We start from the raw sequence: 13,666 nt of genomic DNA on the forward strand, positions 1-13,666 counted from the left end.
CCGCAGTGAGCGGCCGTCCAGAAGCCAGCGTCTGATCTGCCTCACCCGGGAAGAGCGCAATGATGGTGCCAACTTGGGCCAGTGAAGCAAAGTCCTCCACAACTAGGCTGAAGAACAAAAGGACAGCAACTTGTCTGTTCCCCTTCCCCCAATTCCCCAGAACTGTTCCCATCCCCCCAATTCCCCAATAAAAATCTTAAAATAAAAAAGTATTCGTGAGGATAAAAAATGATACACCTGTGTAGGGCACTTAGCATGAATGGAGCTTGCAGGACTGGAAGTTGCTCTGGGTGTCAGTGAGTGAGTGGGGAGTGAATGTGAAGGCCTAGGGCATTGCTGTACACTGCTGTAGACTATAAGCATTGTATACTTAGGCTACACTAAATTTATTTAAAAATATTTTTCTCTCTGCAGTAATAAATTAACCTTAGCTTATTGTAACTCTTTACTTTATAAACTTTTTATTTTATACTTTTTAATTTTTTTAACTTATCTACTCTTTTGTAATAACACTTAGCTTAAAACACACATTGTACAGCTATACAAAAATATTTTCTTTCTTTATATCCTTATTCTATAAGCTTTTCTATTAAATATTTTTGGTTTTACTTTTTAAACTTTCTTGTTAAAAACTAAGACAGAAGCACGCACTAGCCTAGGCCTACACAGGGTCAGGACCATCGATAGCACTGTCTTTCACATCTTTCACATCTTGTCCCACTGGAAGGTTTTCAGGGGCAGTAACAGACATGGAGCTGCCATCTCCTATGATAACAATGCCTTCGTCTGGAATACCTCCTGAGGGACCTGCCTGAAGCTCTCCTGCCTGAGGAGGTGTCACCCTTTTCAGAAATATGCCCATGGTGGTGTGTTTGTAAGCAGTTTATGCACCATGAACATTCTTCTCTGTTAATGAAAACCTTTTGGTGTTGGGATTCATGTTTTCAAACTTTTTAAGGAGCTTGTTGAGGTCTGCTAAACCTTCACTTGGATTTTCTTGGGGGTTCTTCTTTTTTATTCTCCTGCAGTTTCCTTTTCTCTTACTTCCTCTTTAGCCATGAGTTCCTGTCCTAGCTCTGACAACTCTTCATGAGTCAATTCCTCAGGAACCACTTTTAGGAGCTCCCCAATGTCATCCTCACCCACATCCAGGTTAAGGTTGTTTGTCATCTCAACCACAGCCTTGTGGATTTTTGCAACCTCCTCATCCTTGAATAACGCTTTGAAGCCATAGATAAACCTCTTGAATGTCTTCTTCCAGATGCCACTCATACACTCTTTGCTGACATCATCCCAAGCCCAAGCAAGGTTCTTGATACAGTCATAGGTGTTGTAATCCTTCCAGAATTGCATCAGTGTTTTCCTCAGTTGCAGAAATAAACTGGGCAAAGGTTTTCCTCTGGTAGCATGTGGAGAGCCAGAGGTCTGCAGTAAGGGTTAAGCCTGACAGCTGGCAAGCTGACAGGCTCTCAGGCCCGGGTGAGTAGCGTGGGAAGGCTGCTGGATAAATTTCATCTCCACTGTGCCGCTGAGGAGAAAACAACCGACGACCTTGAAAGTTGTAGAATGAACTGCCATCCTTAATAGTTTCTGCTTGCTATATTTTGTCTTACTTTGGGGAGATTGCTTCCCCAGACCCCATAGAAAGCCCCAAGGGAGTTGTTCCCTGAGAGGAGGGAACTACTCCCTCAAGCTCCCCAAACCCCCTACCTAAGGAAAGCTTCTTTTGCTATAAAAGTTGTGTACAAACAATAAACGAGGCCACTCTCTGTCATCAGCATTGAGTGGACCTCCTGTCCCCAGCTTTTGTCTCTAGTCTCTTTCTTTTCTAGTCTCCCACCCAATCCTGTCAGGTACCCTTTCGGGTAAGCTCTTGGCTGACCGAGTCAGGAGTGCTCGGTTGATGCGCGGGTCGCTGCAGTAGCAGGCTTTGAAAACTGCTATAACTCCTTAATCTGTTGGTTGGACCAAAAATGTGGTATTTGGAGAGAGAAGCTTGAGTTTGATATTAAGATGATGATCACTGATAAAAAGAGGCTGTCTGGGAGCATTATGAATAATAAGCAAAATATTGAAAGGTACCTTATTCTCCAAACAGTACTTCTCCATTTTGCTGGCATAGGAATTTGGGAGGGCATCTTGGAAGAAGAGCTGGGTCATCTAATTCTTACTGCTCCTGTAGGACACTGGTAGTGTGTGTTTATTGACAGGCTTGACGGCCTGGGTTCTCACTGTGCCAGGTCACAAAGGGTTTTAGTTTGTAGCCTGCAACACTGTCCCCAAGCAAGACTGTTATCCTGTTCTTAAAAGCCTTGGAAGCTGACATTGACTTGGTCTCTTTATGGATGAGAGTCCTTTAAAACATCTGTTTCCAGAAGAGGGAGATTTCATTCATATTAAAAATTTGCTCTGGCAAGTAATTTTCCTCCACAATCAGCTTATCTAGAGTGTCCAAAAATTCTTCAGCTGCCTTCACATCAGCACTCGCAGATTCATCACTCACTTTTACAATATATAATGAATAATAATCTTAAACCACTTAAACCACCCAGAGGTAGCAGTCAATTCAACATTATAGTCAGGTCCAGTCTTTTCTTTCAACATTGCAAATAAACTTTTTACTTTGATTGTGATCTTCATGGTGCTGAGAAGAATTTGCTTCTGTGCCTGGTCTTCAGCCCAGGTCATTAAAAGTTTTTCAATGTCTGATGTAGGCTCTTCTGGAATTTTGTTAGTTTCATTGATTTCAATGAAGCACATCCCTTAACAGCATCTATCACATTGTTCTTGTTCTTCAAGACCATAGCTGTGGTGGCATGGGAGGGACATGCTGGACTAGTGAGAAATAACCATCACCGATTTTCCCCCTTTGTAGTTCTTAATAACTTTTAATTTCATTTCTAAGTCAGTCACTCTATGTGACCTCTTGCTAGCAGCACTAGCAGTGGATTTTGTATGCTTAGGGGCCATGATGAACAAAATAACTCAGATTAAATCAAGAACAAGAGAAAAATTATGTACTCAAGAGACATGGTGAACACGAGATGTATGAATGAGGCTGCTGCTGGCGTAATATGTCATACTGTTTTACAGTATGCTTTTTTTTAATAAGTAGAAGGAGTACACTCTAAATAATGGTACAAAGTATAGTATAGTAAATATATAAACCAGTAACGCAGTCATTTATTACCATTATCAAGTATTAAAGACTGTACGTAATTGTATGTGCTATACTTTTATACAACTGGCAGTGCAGTGGGTTTATTTACACCAGCATCACCACATGTGATGGCTACAATGCTACTAGACGATAGGAATTTTTCAGCTCCATTATTATCTTATGGGACCACCATCGTATATGTGGTCCATTGTCAACTGAAACATTGTTATGTGGCCCATGACTGTATAAGAGTATTGTTAGTTTGCTGTTGAAAATTGGAATTACAGACATGTTTTGGTCAATCATTGTTAATAATCAGAGCTAATATGTATTGAGCACTCCCCATATTCTAGGCCCTAGTTGAAGCTCTTCTCTTATATTTACTGCTTTATTCTCCTCATCAACACTGTGACATAGGTTCTCTTATTGGCTGACATGTTATAAATGAGAAAACTGAAGCCCAGAGAGGCTATGAGTCCTGCCCAAGCTCACAAACCTAGTAAATGTGGCTTCGGGTTTTGATTCCAGGCCTTCTGGGTTATTATAGGCGATGCTCTGCCATATCTCATCTATATAGGCTGATCTATCCACATACAGAATAGCTTAGGTATGTTTTGGGCAAGTTTAGCCAAGCTTCCTACATGGAGACCACTGTTAATTAATTATAATTAAGTTCATTAACAAATATTGATAATTACAGCCAAACTAGCTGCTTTTAAGATGTGTGTCTTCCTCAGCATTAATATGAAAAAATTATTTTGTTTTTTGGTGTATAAATTAAAAAACACTGTGGTTTTAAGAAACATCAAAATGGTTGAAATGTAAGAACTCTGCAAAATCCTGAGAGAAATTGTACTGAAATATTAGAAAAGATCCCGTCAAATGTTCATGCAATATACTTTCCAAGTGTCCATTACCTCTCCCCGACCCTTCCCAGCAGTCTCCATTTTAGTTGGAGTTCCAAATAGTTTTGGGAAGGTGACTTGACCCCCCCAGCCCCTATTCCTGGCTGCAGCCATTTACCTCAGTTTGTCTCCTTAGTCACAGTGATTGGGTTTGGGGGTGGGCGTATGACCTAAGCCAGTCTAATCAGAGTAAATCTCAGTCTTGGACATCTTGGGGAAAAGATGCTGTCTTCTTCCTACTGGAAAAGAATGAAGCATAAAGCCAGGGGACCTGCTAGCATCCATTTGGAATTACAAGGGTAAAGAGCCTATCCACTAGTGGATGGAAGACCTGAAAGGTGGAAAACAAAATGAAACAAATAAAACTGGGAGGTCTCGATGTCTTACAGGAGCAAACTTTACCTGAAGTCTTACCTTCACCCTGGATGTCTCCGTTTTATAAGTCCATAAATTCTCCATTGTTCAAGCCATCTTGAGTTAGGGTTTTGGTTATTTGCCACCCAAAGTGTCCAAACTGATATACACCATGGGTTTGAAATGAAACCACACGTCTTCAAAGACCGAAGAACTAGAAGTAAAATTGGTAACGGCAGGAAGAGTGGTGGGCTGTGGGATTGGACACAGGAAAGTACCAAAAGCAAATTCTTGACAATCAATAATTCGATTCTGAGCACCACAATTCAGGTTATTAGTTTGAGTTATGTACAATAAAATATTACATTTAATACTGCTATGGTCTGAATGTTTGTTCCCTCAAAATTTATATGTTGAAATCCTAACCAACGAAGATGATGGTACTAGTAAGAGGGGTCGCTAGAGGGTGATAAAGTCAGAGGTGAAGTCCTCAAGGATGGGATTAGTCCTCTTTTTTTTTAAGATTTTATTGGGGAATTGAGGGAGGGGAACAGACAAGTTGTTGTCCTTTTGTTCTTCAGTCTAGTTGTGGAGGACATCGCTTCATTGGCTCATGTTGGTTTTATCATTGCGCTCTTCCCAGGTGAGGCAGATCTGTCACCGGCCTCTGGACAGCTGCTCACGTCAGCTCTTGGCAGCTCACACCAACTGCCCGCCGCTCACGCTGGCTGCTGGCCACTGGCCACACACGGTAGCTTATGGCAGCCCACTGCAGCAGGGGCTGCAGCCTATGGGGTCGCCTGCGACTCCTGGCAGCCCAGCTCCAGGTGAGCTGTTGTTCACCATCTTAGTTGTAGAGAGCAGTGTCACTGGCCCTCATGTGGGATCAAAATCCGGGCCCTGCTGCTCAGAGCTGGTGTCCCAAGCCAGCTCTTAACCAATGCGCCACTCGGCCGGCCCAGTCCTCTTTTAAAAGAGAAAGCACAGAGCTCCCTAGAACTTTTCCACCATGTGAGGACATAATGAGAACCTTGGCCCCTAGAAAAGGGCCCTCACCTGACCATGCTGGTGCTTTGATCTTGGACTTTCCAGCCTCCAAAAGAGTGAGAAATACATTTCTGTTGTTTACAAGCCACCCAGTCTGTGGTATTTTGCTATAGCAGCCCGCCTAGACCAAGACAAACATCGTCCTTATAGAAAGGTTTCCCATGAGCCACTGCAAGGGATGCCTACTGTATTGCAAAAACTGCTTCAATACTTTTTTTTTTTAACAACAATAGCTTTGGAGGACTTACTTGTGAGTACAGCTCAAAAATGATCTAGAAACTGGATCATTCCTACGTTACCTGTAGGAATGTGAAGCCACTCTGAAAAACAACTTGACAGTTTCTTATAAAACTAAACATGCAATTACTAGTCAACCCAGTAATTGCACCCCTGGACATTTATTCCAGAGGAATGAAAACTTACGTCTGCCCAATAATCTGAACACAAATGTTCACAGCAGCATTATTAGTAACAGCCCCAAACTAGAAATGTCCTTCAGAAAGTGAATGGTTACACAAACTCTGGTACTTCTATATTATGAAACAGGAATAAACAATCGATGCATGCAACAATTTTGATGAATAACCAGGGAATTATGCTGAGTGAAGAAAACCCATCCCACAAGGTTACTACCTACCATATGGTCCTATTTATATAATATTTTTGAAGTGACACTTTAGAAGTGGAGAATAGATTAGTCGTTGCAAGGGGATAGGGACAAGGTGGGTGGTGGAGGGAGGGAGATGGGTTTGGTTATTAAAAGGACAACCCCAGGGGTCCTTGCAGTGATGGAACTGTTCTATCTTGACTGTGGTGTTAGATACATAAACTTACACATGTGATAAAATTAACACACAGTGAATACAAGTAAAACTAGGGGTATCTGAATAAGATGGGTGGATTGTATCAACGTCAATATCCCAGTTATGATATTGTACTATAATTTTGTAAAACGTAACCACTGGGGTAAACTGGGTAATTAGTGCACAGGATCTGTCTGCATTATTTCTTAGAGCAGCATGCAAATCCACAACTATCTCAATAAAAATTTCAATGAAAACAACCCAGAAAAAGATGTATGCAGGAAACAGGTGACCTGTTGAAAATGGGGCAGGGTTAAGTGAACCAACAAAGGTGGTGATGTACCCAAAGGCTAACAACATGGAGAGCCATTACTGTCCTAGGTGAGCCGAAGCAGAGAGTGTTGCTAGAGATCCAGGAACACAGCCACTCTCAGACCTCAGCCCAGCAGGGAGGGAATTGGGAGAATGGAGAAGAAATGTCCCAGCCTTGTTCTTTTCTTTCCCCTCAGTCTCCTGCCAGCACCTCCCATTGGCTGAACCCAACCATAAACCAGAGGGCTGGGGGGCCTCACAGATGAAGTATCTGAGGGCCCAGTATGGGGGCCACAAATCAATCTGGAGGGGTCAATAGAAGTCACCAGCACAGTGGCAGAGTGACAGAGGGCAAATCTAGTGTTTTACTCAGCCATTATCATCAGGTCTAGTGGTCAGACCAACATACTCTAACTCCAAGAAAGCTCTCAAAACTTGTTCACCCTACCAGGAATTAAGGAATCAATGAGCTAGCATTTCCCCCATATCCAATGAGTTTGTTGTTTTAGTTTTTAATTACTCAGATAGAATTCTTTCTCCTTGTAAGAAATTAAAATATTATTGATAAAATGACATATCCCAATGATCGCAGTAGGGCCAGGGAGAGGGGAAGGAGACTATTTATTCTGAGAGATCAGAGTACTTATTTCCCAGGCTTCCTCCCTTCAATGCCACCACAACTTGTCTGTTTCCTTGACCTGTGCAGGTGACTCTCTCCTTCCCAGGTCAGATAACCACTCCCTACCCTATCCCCTTCCTTCAGAACTAGGGATGACAAACCATCTCCCAGGAAGGGCCTGAGGCCTTGCACTACCCCCTGTTCTCCCCTTCACTATCCAATCCCTTTGTAAATACTCCTGGTATTAAATCCACCTCAAATTATCCTAAATTGATTGGGCCATCTGTTTTCTGCTGGGGCACTAACTGGTAGCATATAATTAAAGATGTGGGGAAATGCAAATAAGAGACAATGGTAAGACATAAAAAGCAGGCTACCAAACTCTTGATAGCCTGGTTTCAGTTTAGGAGAAACTGCTCATAAAAAGGGGAAGAAAGAGGAGGAATAACTACTAATTGTTGAAAAGAATTGTTGAAAGAGGAAGTAGGATTAAAAATGGTTTTAATTCTCCAAGATGTATGTTTTTGTATTGACTGAATTTTTGCAATGAATGTGTTACTTTGGTAATCAGAAAACATAGGCACTAATAAATATATGTAAAATTTCTGCACATTGGAAAAATTGTTCCAGACATGGGTGAAGAAAGAGAAGTGGGTGGTGAAGTTATAAGTGGGGTTTACTTTCTCCTTTATGCAATTCTGTATATTTCAAGCTTTAGCCATGAATCTGCATTGTTAATTTTATCAGAAAAAGAAGTGGTAGATTTTATTTTTAAACTGAAGCAGGAGATTGATTGAGGCAGACAAACAGAGACTGACAGACAGACTGAGACACCCTGGCCTTGATATATGCTAAAAAAAAAAAAAAAAGGAATGAGAGACACATGGAGTTAGACAAAGGCAGAGAGAAAGAAGAACAAGAGACAAGACAAAACCAGAGGCATTTACAGAGGGAAGGAGAAATGTAGTGACACAAGACAGAGATAGAGAAAAAGAAACTGAATCAGATATTTGGGCAATTATGGCATAGAGAACAAGCTTCGAAGCTGGACAGTGTGTAGGTTGAAAACCTCCCTCTGACCCTAACTGTGAATCTTGGAAAAGTTCCTTCACATTCCAGTACCTCAGTTTTTCCATCTGTAAAATGAAGATAACTGCAGGACATCCCTTGTAGTGTCCTTTTTAAAAAATTAAATGACATATATATGTATCAATTACGTAGAACAGGGCCTAGTGCACAGTAAGCATTGTATAAAGGCTCATTATTATATTACAACACGGAAAAGGACGCCGAGGATGATAAAGAGAAAGAGAAGATACAGAGAGAGACAGAGACCACAACTGGTGACAGAGAGTTGGGTGAGAGCCATGGCTGGCACCGTCCCTCTGTTGAGTAAAGTCCTCATGCTCAGGCCAGCGGCCAGCGCTGATGTTCGGAAAGCTTAACTTGCACGGGGAAGCCCGGCCGGACGCTCACCGGTTCTCAGTCCGGCACATAAAAAGCCGCCATGAAGCGGGCAGGCACCGCTGTCGAAGGTCGACACAACTCTGGACACCTCTCAGGGGACAGTGGAAGGCAGGCCCCGCTCCAGCACAAGGCGCCCAGGGCACATTGCAGGTGAGCACTGAGGGCACGAGGGGTCTCGGGGCCCACCGCATGTCTCCCCTGCGGGTGCTCAGCGCCAGCGCGCTGAGCATCGGTCCCTCTGCGAGTCCAACCAGAGGCGGGGGCTGGACTCAGGGGGCTTCCCCTCGGCCTCCCTGACGTCCCTCGCCACCTGCAGGAGCAGAGATGCGGCCGAGTGGAGCCGCCGCGGTGGCCGTGGGGCTGTGGGTCTTGGTGACAGTCAGCGTGGAGGCGGACCCAGGCGTGGCTGCGCCCCGGCGCTGCCTCCTCTCGCACTACCGTTCGCTGGAGCCCAGGGCGCTGGCAGCGGTCAAGGCGCTGAGGGACCGCTACGTGAGTGATGCTCAGCATGCCCCATTCCCAGGAACCCTGGGTCCGCTGGGACAGTAGACGCCAGGCCCTGTCCCGAGGGCCCCGGCATCCTAGCGCCCAGCAGGCGCATCTCAGATGTCAGGGTCCAGAACTCTGGGCACGAGATCTTCCGGGTCACCGGCGCCCTAAGCACAGACACGGCCCTTGTGCCAGTCACAAAAGGGAGGCCCATCCGAGCCAAAACTGTTCACGTTGGGAAGCAGCGCTCGACAAGGGGGTGCATTTCAGTCCACGTTCCCGCCTTGGCACAGCTCCGTGCTTGGGTGCGCAACACGCACAACCGTACGGACCAGACCCGCCCAGTTCACGTCCAGGAATCCCCGATGTGCCAGCGTTTCAGGGACCCCGGCGAGGAGGCTCAGCCTCACCTCAGCCCTTGTCCCGCAGGAGGAAGAGACGCTGAGCTGGAGGCCGCGCAACTGCTCCTTCCGCCCAAGGAGGGATCCCCCGCGACCCTCGGTGAGGCCCGCGGCGCGGCGGCTGGGCAGTGGGGGGTGGGGGGAGGGGTCGCAGGCCCGGGGCACAGCCTTCTCTAACTCCGCCGGGTCCCGGCAGTCATGCGCCCGGCTCCGCCTCGTGGCACGGGGCCTCGCGGACGCCCAGGCCGTGCTGAAGAGACTGCCGAGCCCCGAGCTGTTCCCCGGCTTCGTCCCGACCCTGGAGCTGCTAGCGGCCGCGGGGCGGGACGTGGCGGCCTGTGTGAGTATCTCCCGCGCCGGTCCCCTCCACTCCCCCAGGTCGCTCTGCGCGCTCCTGTTCCACCGCGAGGCCGCACGATTCGAGATCTGGGCCGCTGGGCCCCCAAACGGACCAGACACGACTGGCGTCCTCTCGGTGTCCCCAGATCCGGGCTTTGGTCTGCGTCTGGGAGGGTCTTGGGCTGAGTCGGTGGGAGGCTCGGTCCTCCGCCTCTTTCGTTTACCTGCTGTCTCCTCTCCAGCTCGAGCTGGTGCGGCCAGGCTCCTGGAGGAAGTCCCTCCGGCCACCTAGAAGGCGTCCCCAAACGCGGAGAGCTGTGAGTGGAGCGGGCCGGAAAGAGGGTAGACGGCAGCGGGGACCGTGTGAGGTGGAGGTGGAAGCGGCCGGGAGTCGAGACTCGGGCGGTGAGGGATGGAGGGGAGGCTCGGGCGGTGAGGGGCCGAGGGCAGTTTCTCGCGAAGAAATTGCTGCCTCAGCCCCGCTCATCTCCTTGGCGGATTCCAGGACTCGCCTCGGTGCCACGAAGCCACCGTCATCTTCAACCTCCTGCGCCTGCTCACGTGGGACCTGAGGCTGGTGGCGCACCCAGGACCTTGTCTCTGATCCCGCAGCTGCTCCGCGGGGACCCGCAGCGGTGCAGGAGGGTGGCCGCGGGAGCGGCCCTGTGTTGCCCTTTGGTCCAGGCCGGTCCAGCCAGTGGTTGCTGAGCCTCGGAAGACTGTCTGCGGCCGCCGGCCGGACCTCGACGCCTGCGCGGCGTGCACAAGGCGCGGGTACTTTTCCAAGGACCAGAACGTGTCCCCCGGAAGCAGGGACATCTCCGTGGGATGCATTGCCCTAAGGTCTTCTAGGGGTAGCGTCTGGCAGGAAGACACTTGAGTCTTGGGTCCACCTTAGTCGCTGACCCGCACGTACCATGGACCAGTTTCTACTTCTCTGGTTTCCAGAACCCCCTCGACCATGACGCGTCCCACGCACCGATTTGAGCCTTCGGGGCCGGCTTTGAGATTCTGTGAATCTGTGCCTCTTGGATCTCCCCACTGGGGAGGCCTCATCCCCTGAGGGATTCGGCAGGGAAAGGGCCAAACGTCCTTAAGTGAATGTAGTTTTTTGGATTCTGTTACCCCTGTGTCTTTTGTCTCTGTGTACTCGCAGTGTAATGTGCTATTCTGTCTTCCAGTGTTAATTTATTGCCATTAATAAATATTATTGCATCCAAGATGATTGTTCCCCTGTGATCATTCTCAGGGACATTTTTCAGTCAACAATGCTGAGGCAGGGAAATCTGGTGACTTGAGTTTCAGTTCTGACCCTGACACTTGACTACGGTGTATTGAGGCAAATCCTTTTCTCTGGAGCCTAGTTTCCTCATCTATCCAATGGCATTATTATCCTTCCCGTGCAAATGAGTACTGCATATTGAAATAGTGTTTATAAAGCTTGCAGCTGAAGTCACAGGATGGTCTTAATTAAAGGTCTCTATTAAATAACCACACACACACACAATGCACAAACGATTGCGCTGTTTTATTTGTCCAAAACTATAGGCTGGGGATCTCTGTTCTAACTGCACACCTCTCTGTTGCTAAGGTCACACATCTAGTGAGGGTCGAAACAGGTTTGAACCACAGACCCTGAGCTCCAGAGCCCTTACTCTTAGCCACCCCAGTGAACTTCCTTTCTAAGAAAAACAAGTGTGAAGTTTAGGAATTTTGAGTTCATATGTCCATTTTCAGAATTCACTCTTGATGCAGTGTCTCCTGCCCTGGGTTAAGGCCCCTGCACTTGACAGACACTGACCAATGCCCTAGAGCAGCGGTTCTCAACCTTCCTAACGTTGCGACCCCTTAATACGGTTCCTCATGTTGTGGTGACCCCCAGCCATAAAATTATTTCCGTTGCTACTCTATAACTGTAATTTTGCTACTGTTATGAATCGTAATGTAAATATCTTTTTGTTTTCCGATGGTCTTAGGCGGCCCCTGTGAAAGGGTTGTTCGACCCCCTTAGGGGTTGCGACCCACAGGTTGAGAACCGCTGCCCTAGAAGGTAACTTAGGCACATCCCTGTTCTTGCCTTTGAAACATTTTTGTGTACCAGAGCTGAAAGGTTTTTCAGCTGAGGACTTCTGTCCACTCTCTCCCTGGAATTATGAATGAGGGGAAAAGGGGTTGGTGTGGGAGTCAACAAGGGCTTGGCACCTTCTGTCCTAGATCATCATCTGCCTGTCCAGGAGATCTAGCTACACAGAGGCTGGACGGTGCAGTGGTTACTGTCTGTGTGTCAGACAAAACTTGGTTAAAAGTCTACCTTCACCATTTATTTGCTGTGTGACCTTGGGTAGGTCTCTTAACCTCTCTGAGTCCCTGCAGTTTAGCCTGTATATAAAATGTACAGTATGCCCTTGATGTTATCATGGGTCCAACACTACATCGTGGCAAAGCCTTCATAATGGGACGAGTCATAAAGTGCTCCATGAAAGACGGGTCTTCATTTTCCTTTTGCACTGACTGTTCCCTTTGCCTAAGAGGCTCCCCTGAGATCATCACATAGCCTCCTTTCTCACTTTCTTTAGGTCTTTGCTCAAATGGGATTTCCTCAGGCCACCACATTAGTGCAACCCTTATTCTCTCATGCTTGCTTTTTCCTTTCATTTTCCTTTGCCTGATGTCATACACACCACGTGCTTAACTACGCCCTCCCACCCTACTCTCCATTACTCCTGTCCAGTGAAATGCTCCACAAAGGGTTTGTTCTGTCCCCGCCCCCCTCCCCTCCCCCTGCCCCTTTTTGGCGCCATTGCTCTATTCCTGGCACCTAGAGCAGTGCCTGACACAAAGTGGAGGCTGAATTATACTTGGTGAATGAATGAAGGCATTTGTCACAAACTGAGCTGGTTCCCTTGAGGTCCTTGTCCACACCTCCAACTCCCTAGCAGAGGCTCCTGTTCCGGGGCCCCTCTATGCCTGGACAATGAAGGAAGATGTTAGTCAAGCTCCCCTCCTGCTCCATCTTTCTGTCTCAGTAGCAGGGGAGGAAGGGGAGGAAGAGCTGGTCTCCTCTCTTAGTTCTTGGCTGCTTTGCCTTTCTGACTCTCTCCCACCCCCCGCAGCCTTCTCCCTGGGTCTTCTCCCCTCCCCTGAAAAGCCTCCCTCTTGGAAGTTGTAGTTCTTTGTGGCAACACCCCCAGGTGTGCCTTTCCCCTGCTCTCCCCGCACTGGGGCATCCTGCAGAAAGGCAAGTCCCCGTGTTTCCTCCCCACTCAGTTTGGCTTTAGCCCGGTCAGGGTGTCCTGACCCCTCTTTGTGGGGTGGAAGCTGCTGCTATCCTGAGAACTCATGTGGGGATCTCACCTCCTGTAGGCGAACAAGAATCTGCGTCAGTTTCTCTTTCGCTCTGGTTGCTCACCTGGCTCGTGGCCCTGCCCCTGCATGGGCTTCCCCAGCTTGGCCCCTCCCCTGGTGGCAGATGAATTATTTTCACTTTTCCCACGTCAGCCTGGGATTGCCCCCACTACCAGGATAAAAGCTGCAGCATGGATGGAGCTCAGGCATACAAACTTTGAAGTTCATTGATACAGACATAGCAGTGGGCTGAGACACAGAAGAGGAGACTTGAGTCAGAAACCAAACAAGACTGAGTGAGAGACCCAGGTGACAGCCTCCCAGTGGACACTTGGATCCCCATCTGCTGACAGAGACCAGAGACCAGAATGAAGCTGGGTGAGCCCCCACATCATTCTCCATGACCCTCACCTCCCCACTGCCCC

The 13,666-nt window shown here is 47.5% G+C and overlaps 1 protein-coding gene across 1 annotated transcript; it reads left to right on the forward strand.

Moving 5' to 3' along the window:
• Positions 1-8,991: 8,991 nt before the first annotated feature.
• LOC109395357 (interferon lambda-4-like) lies at positions 8,992-10,500 on the forward strand. The gene is made up of 5 exons (XM_019666267.1): positions 8,992-9,159; positions 9,586-9,657; positions 9,754-9,897; positions 10,139-10,213; positions 10,402-10,500. Exons 1-5 carry the CDS (start codon positions 8,992-8,994, stop codon positions 10,498-10,500), a joined length of 558 nt encoding a protein of 185 aa, XP_019521812.1.
• The last annotated feature ends 3,166 nt before the right edge of the window (positions 10,501-13,666 follow it).

This window comes from Hipposideros armiger, unplaced genomic scaffold (assembly GCF_001890085.2).
Source record: "Hipposideros armiger isolate ML-2016 unplaced genomic scaffold, ASM189008v1 scaffold_466, whole genome shotgun sequence".
Taxonomy (NCBI): Eukaryota; Metazoa; Chordata; class Mammalia; order Chiroptera; family Hipposideridae; genus Hipposideros; species Hipposideros armiger.

Coding starts and splice junctions, on each gene's coding strand:
- LOC109395357 (XM_019666267.1), top strand. CDS start 8,992: ATGCGGCCGAGTGGAGCCGCCGCGGTGGCCGTGGGGCTGTGGGTCTTG. Junction 9,658..9,753: donor GGGATCCCCCGCGACCCTCG/GTGAGGCCCGCG, acceptor GGGTCCCGGCAG/TCATGCGCCCGGCTCCGCCT. Junction 9,898..10,138: donor GGCGGGACGTGGCGGCCTGT/GTGAGTATCTCC, acceptor TCTCCTCTCCAG/CTCGAGCTGGTGCGGCCAGG.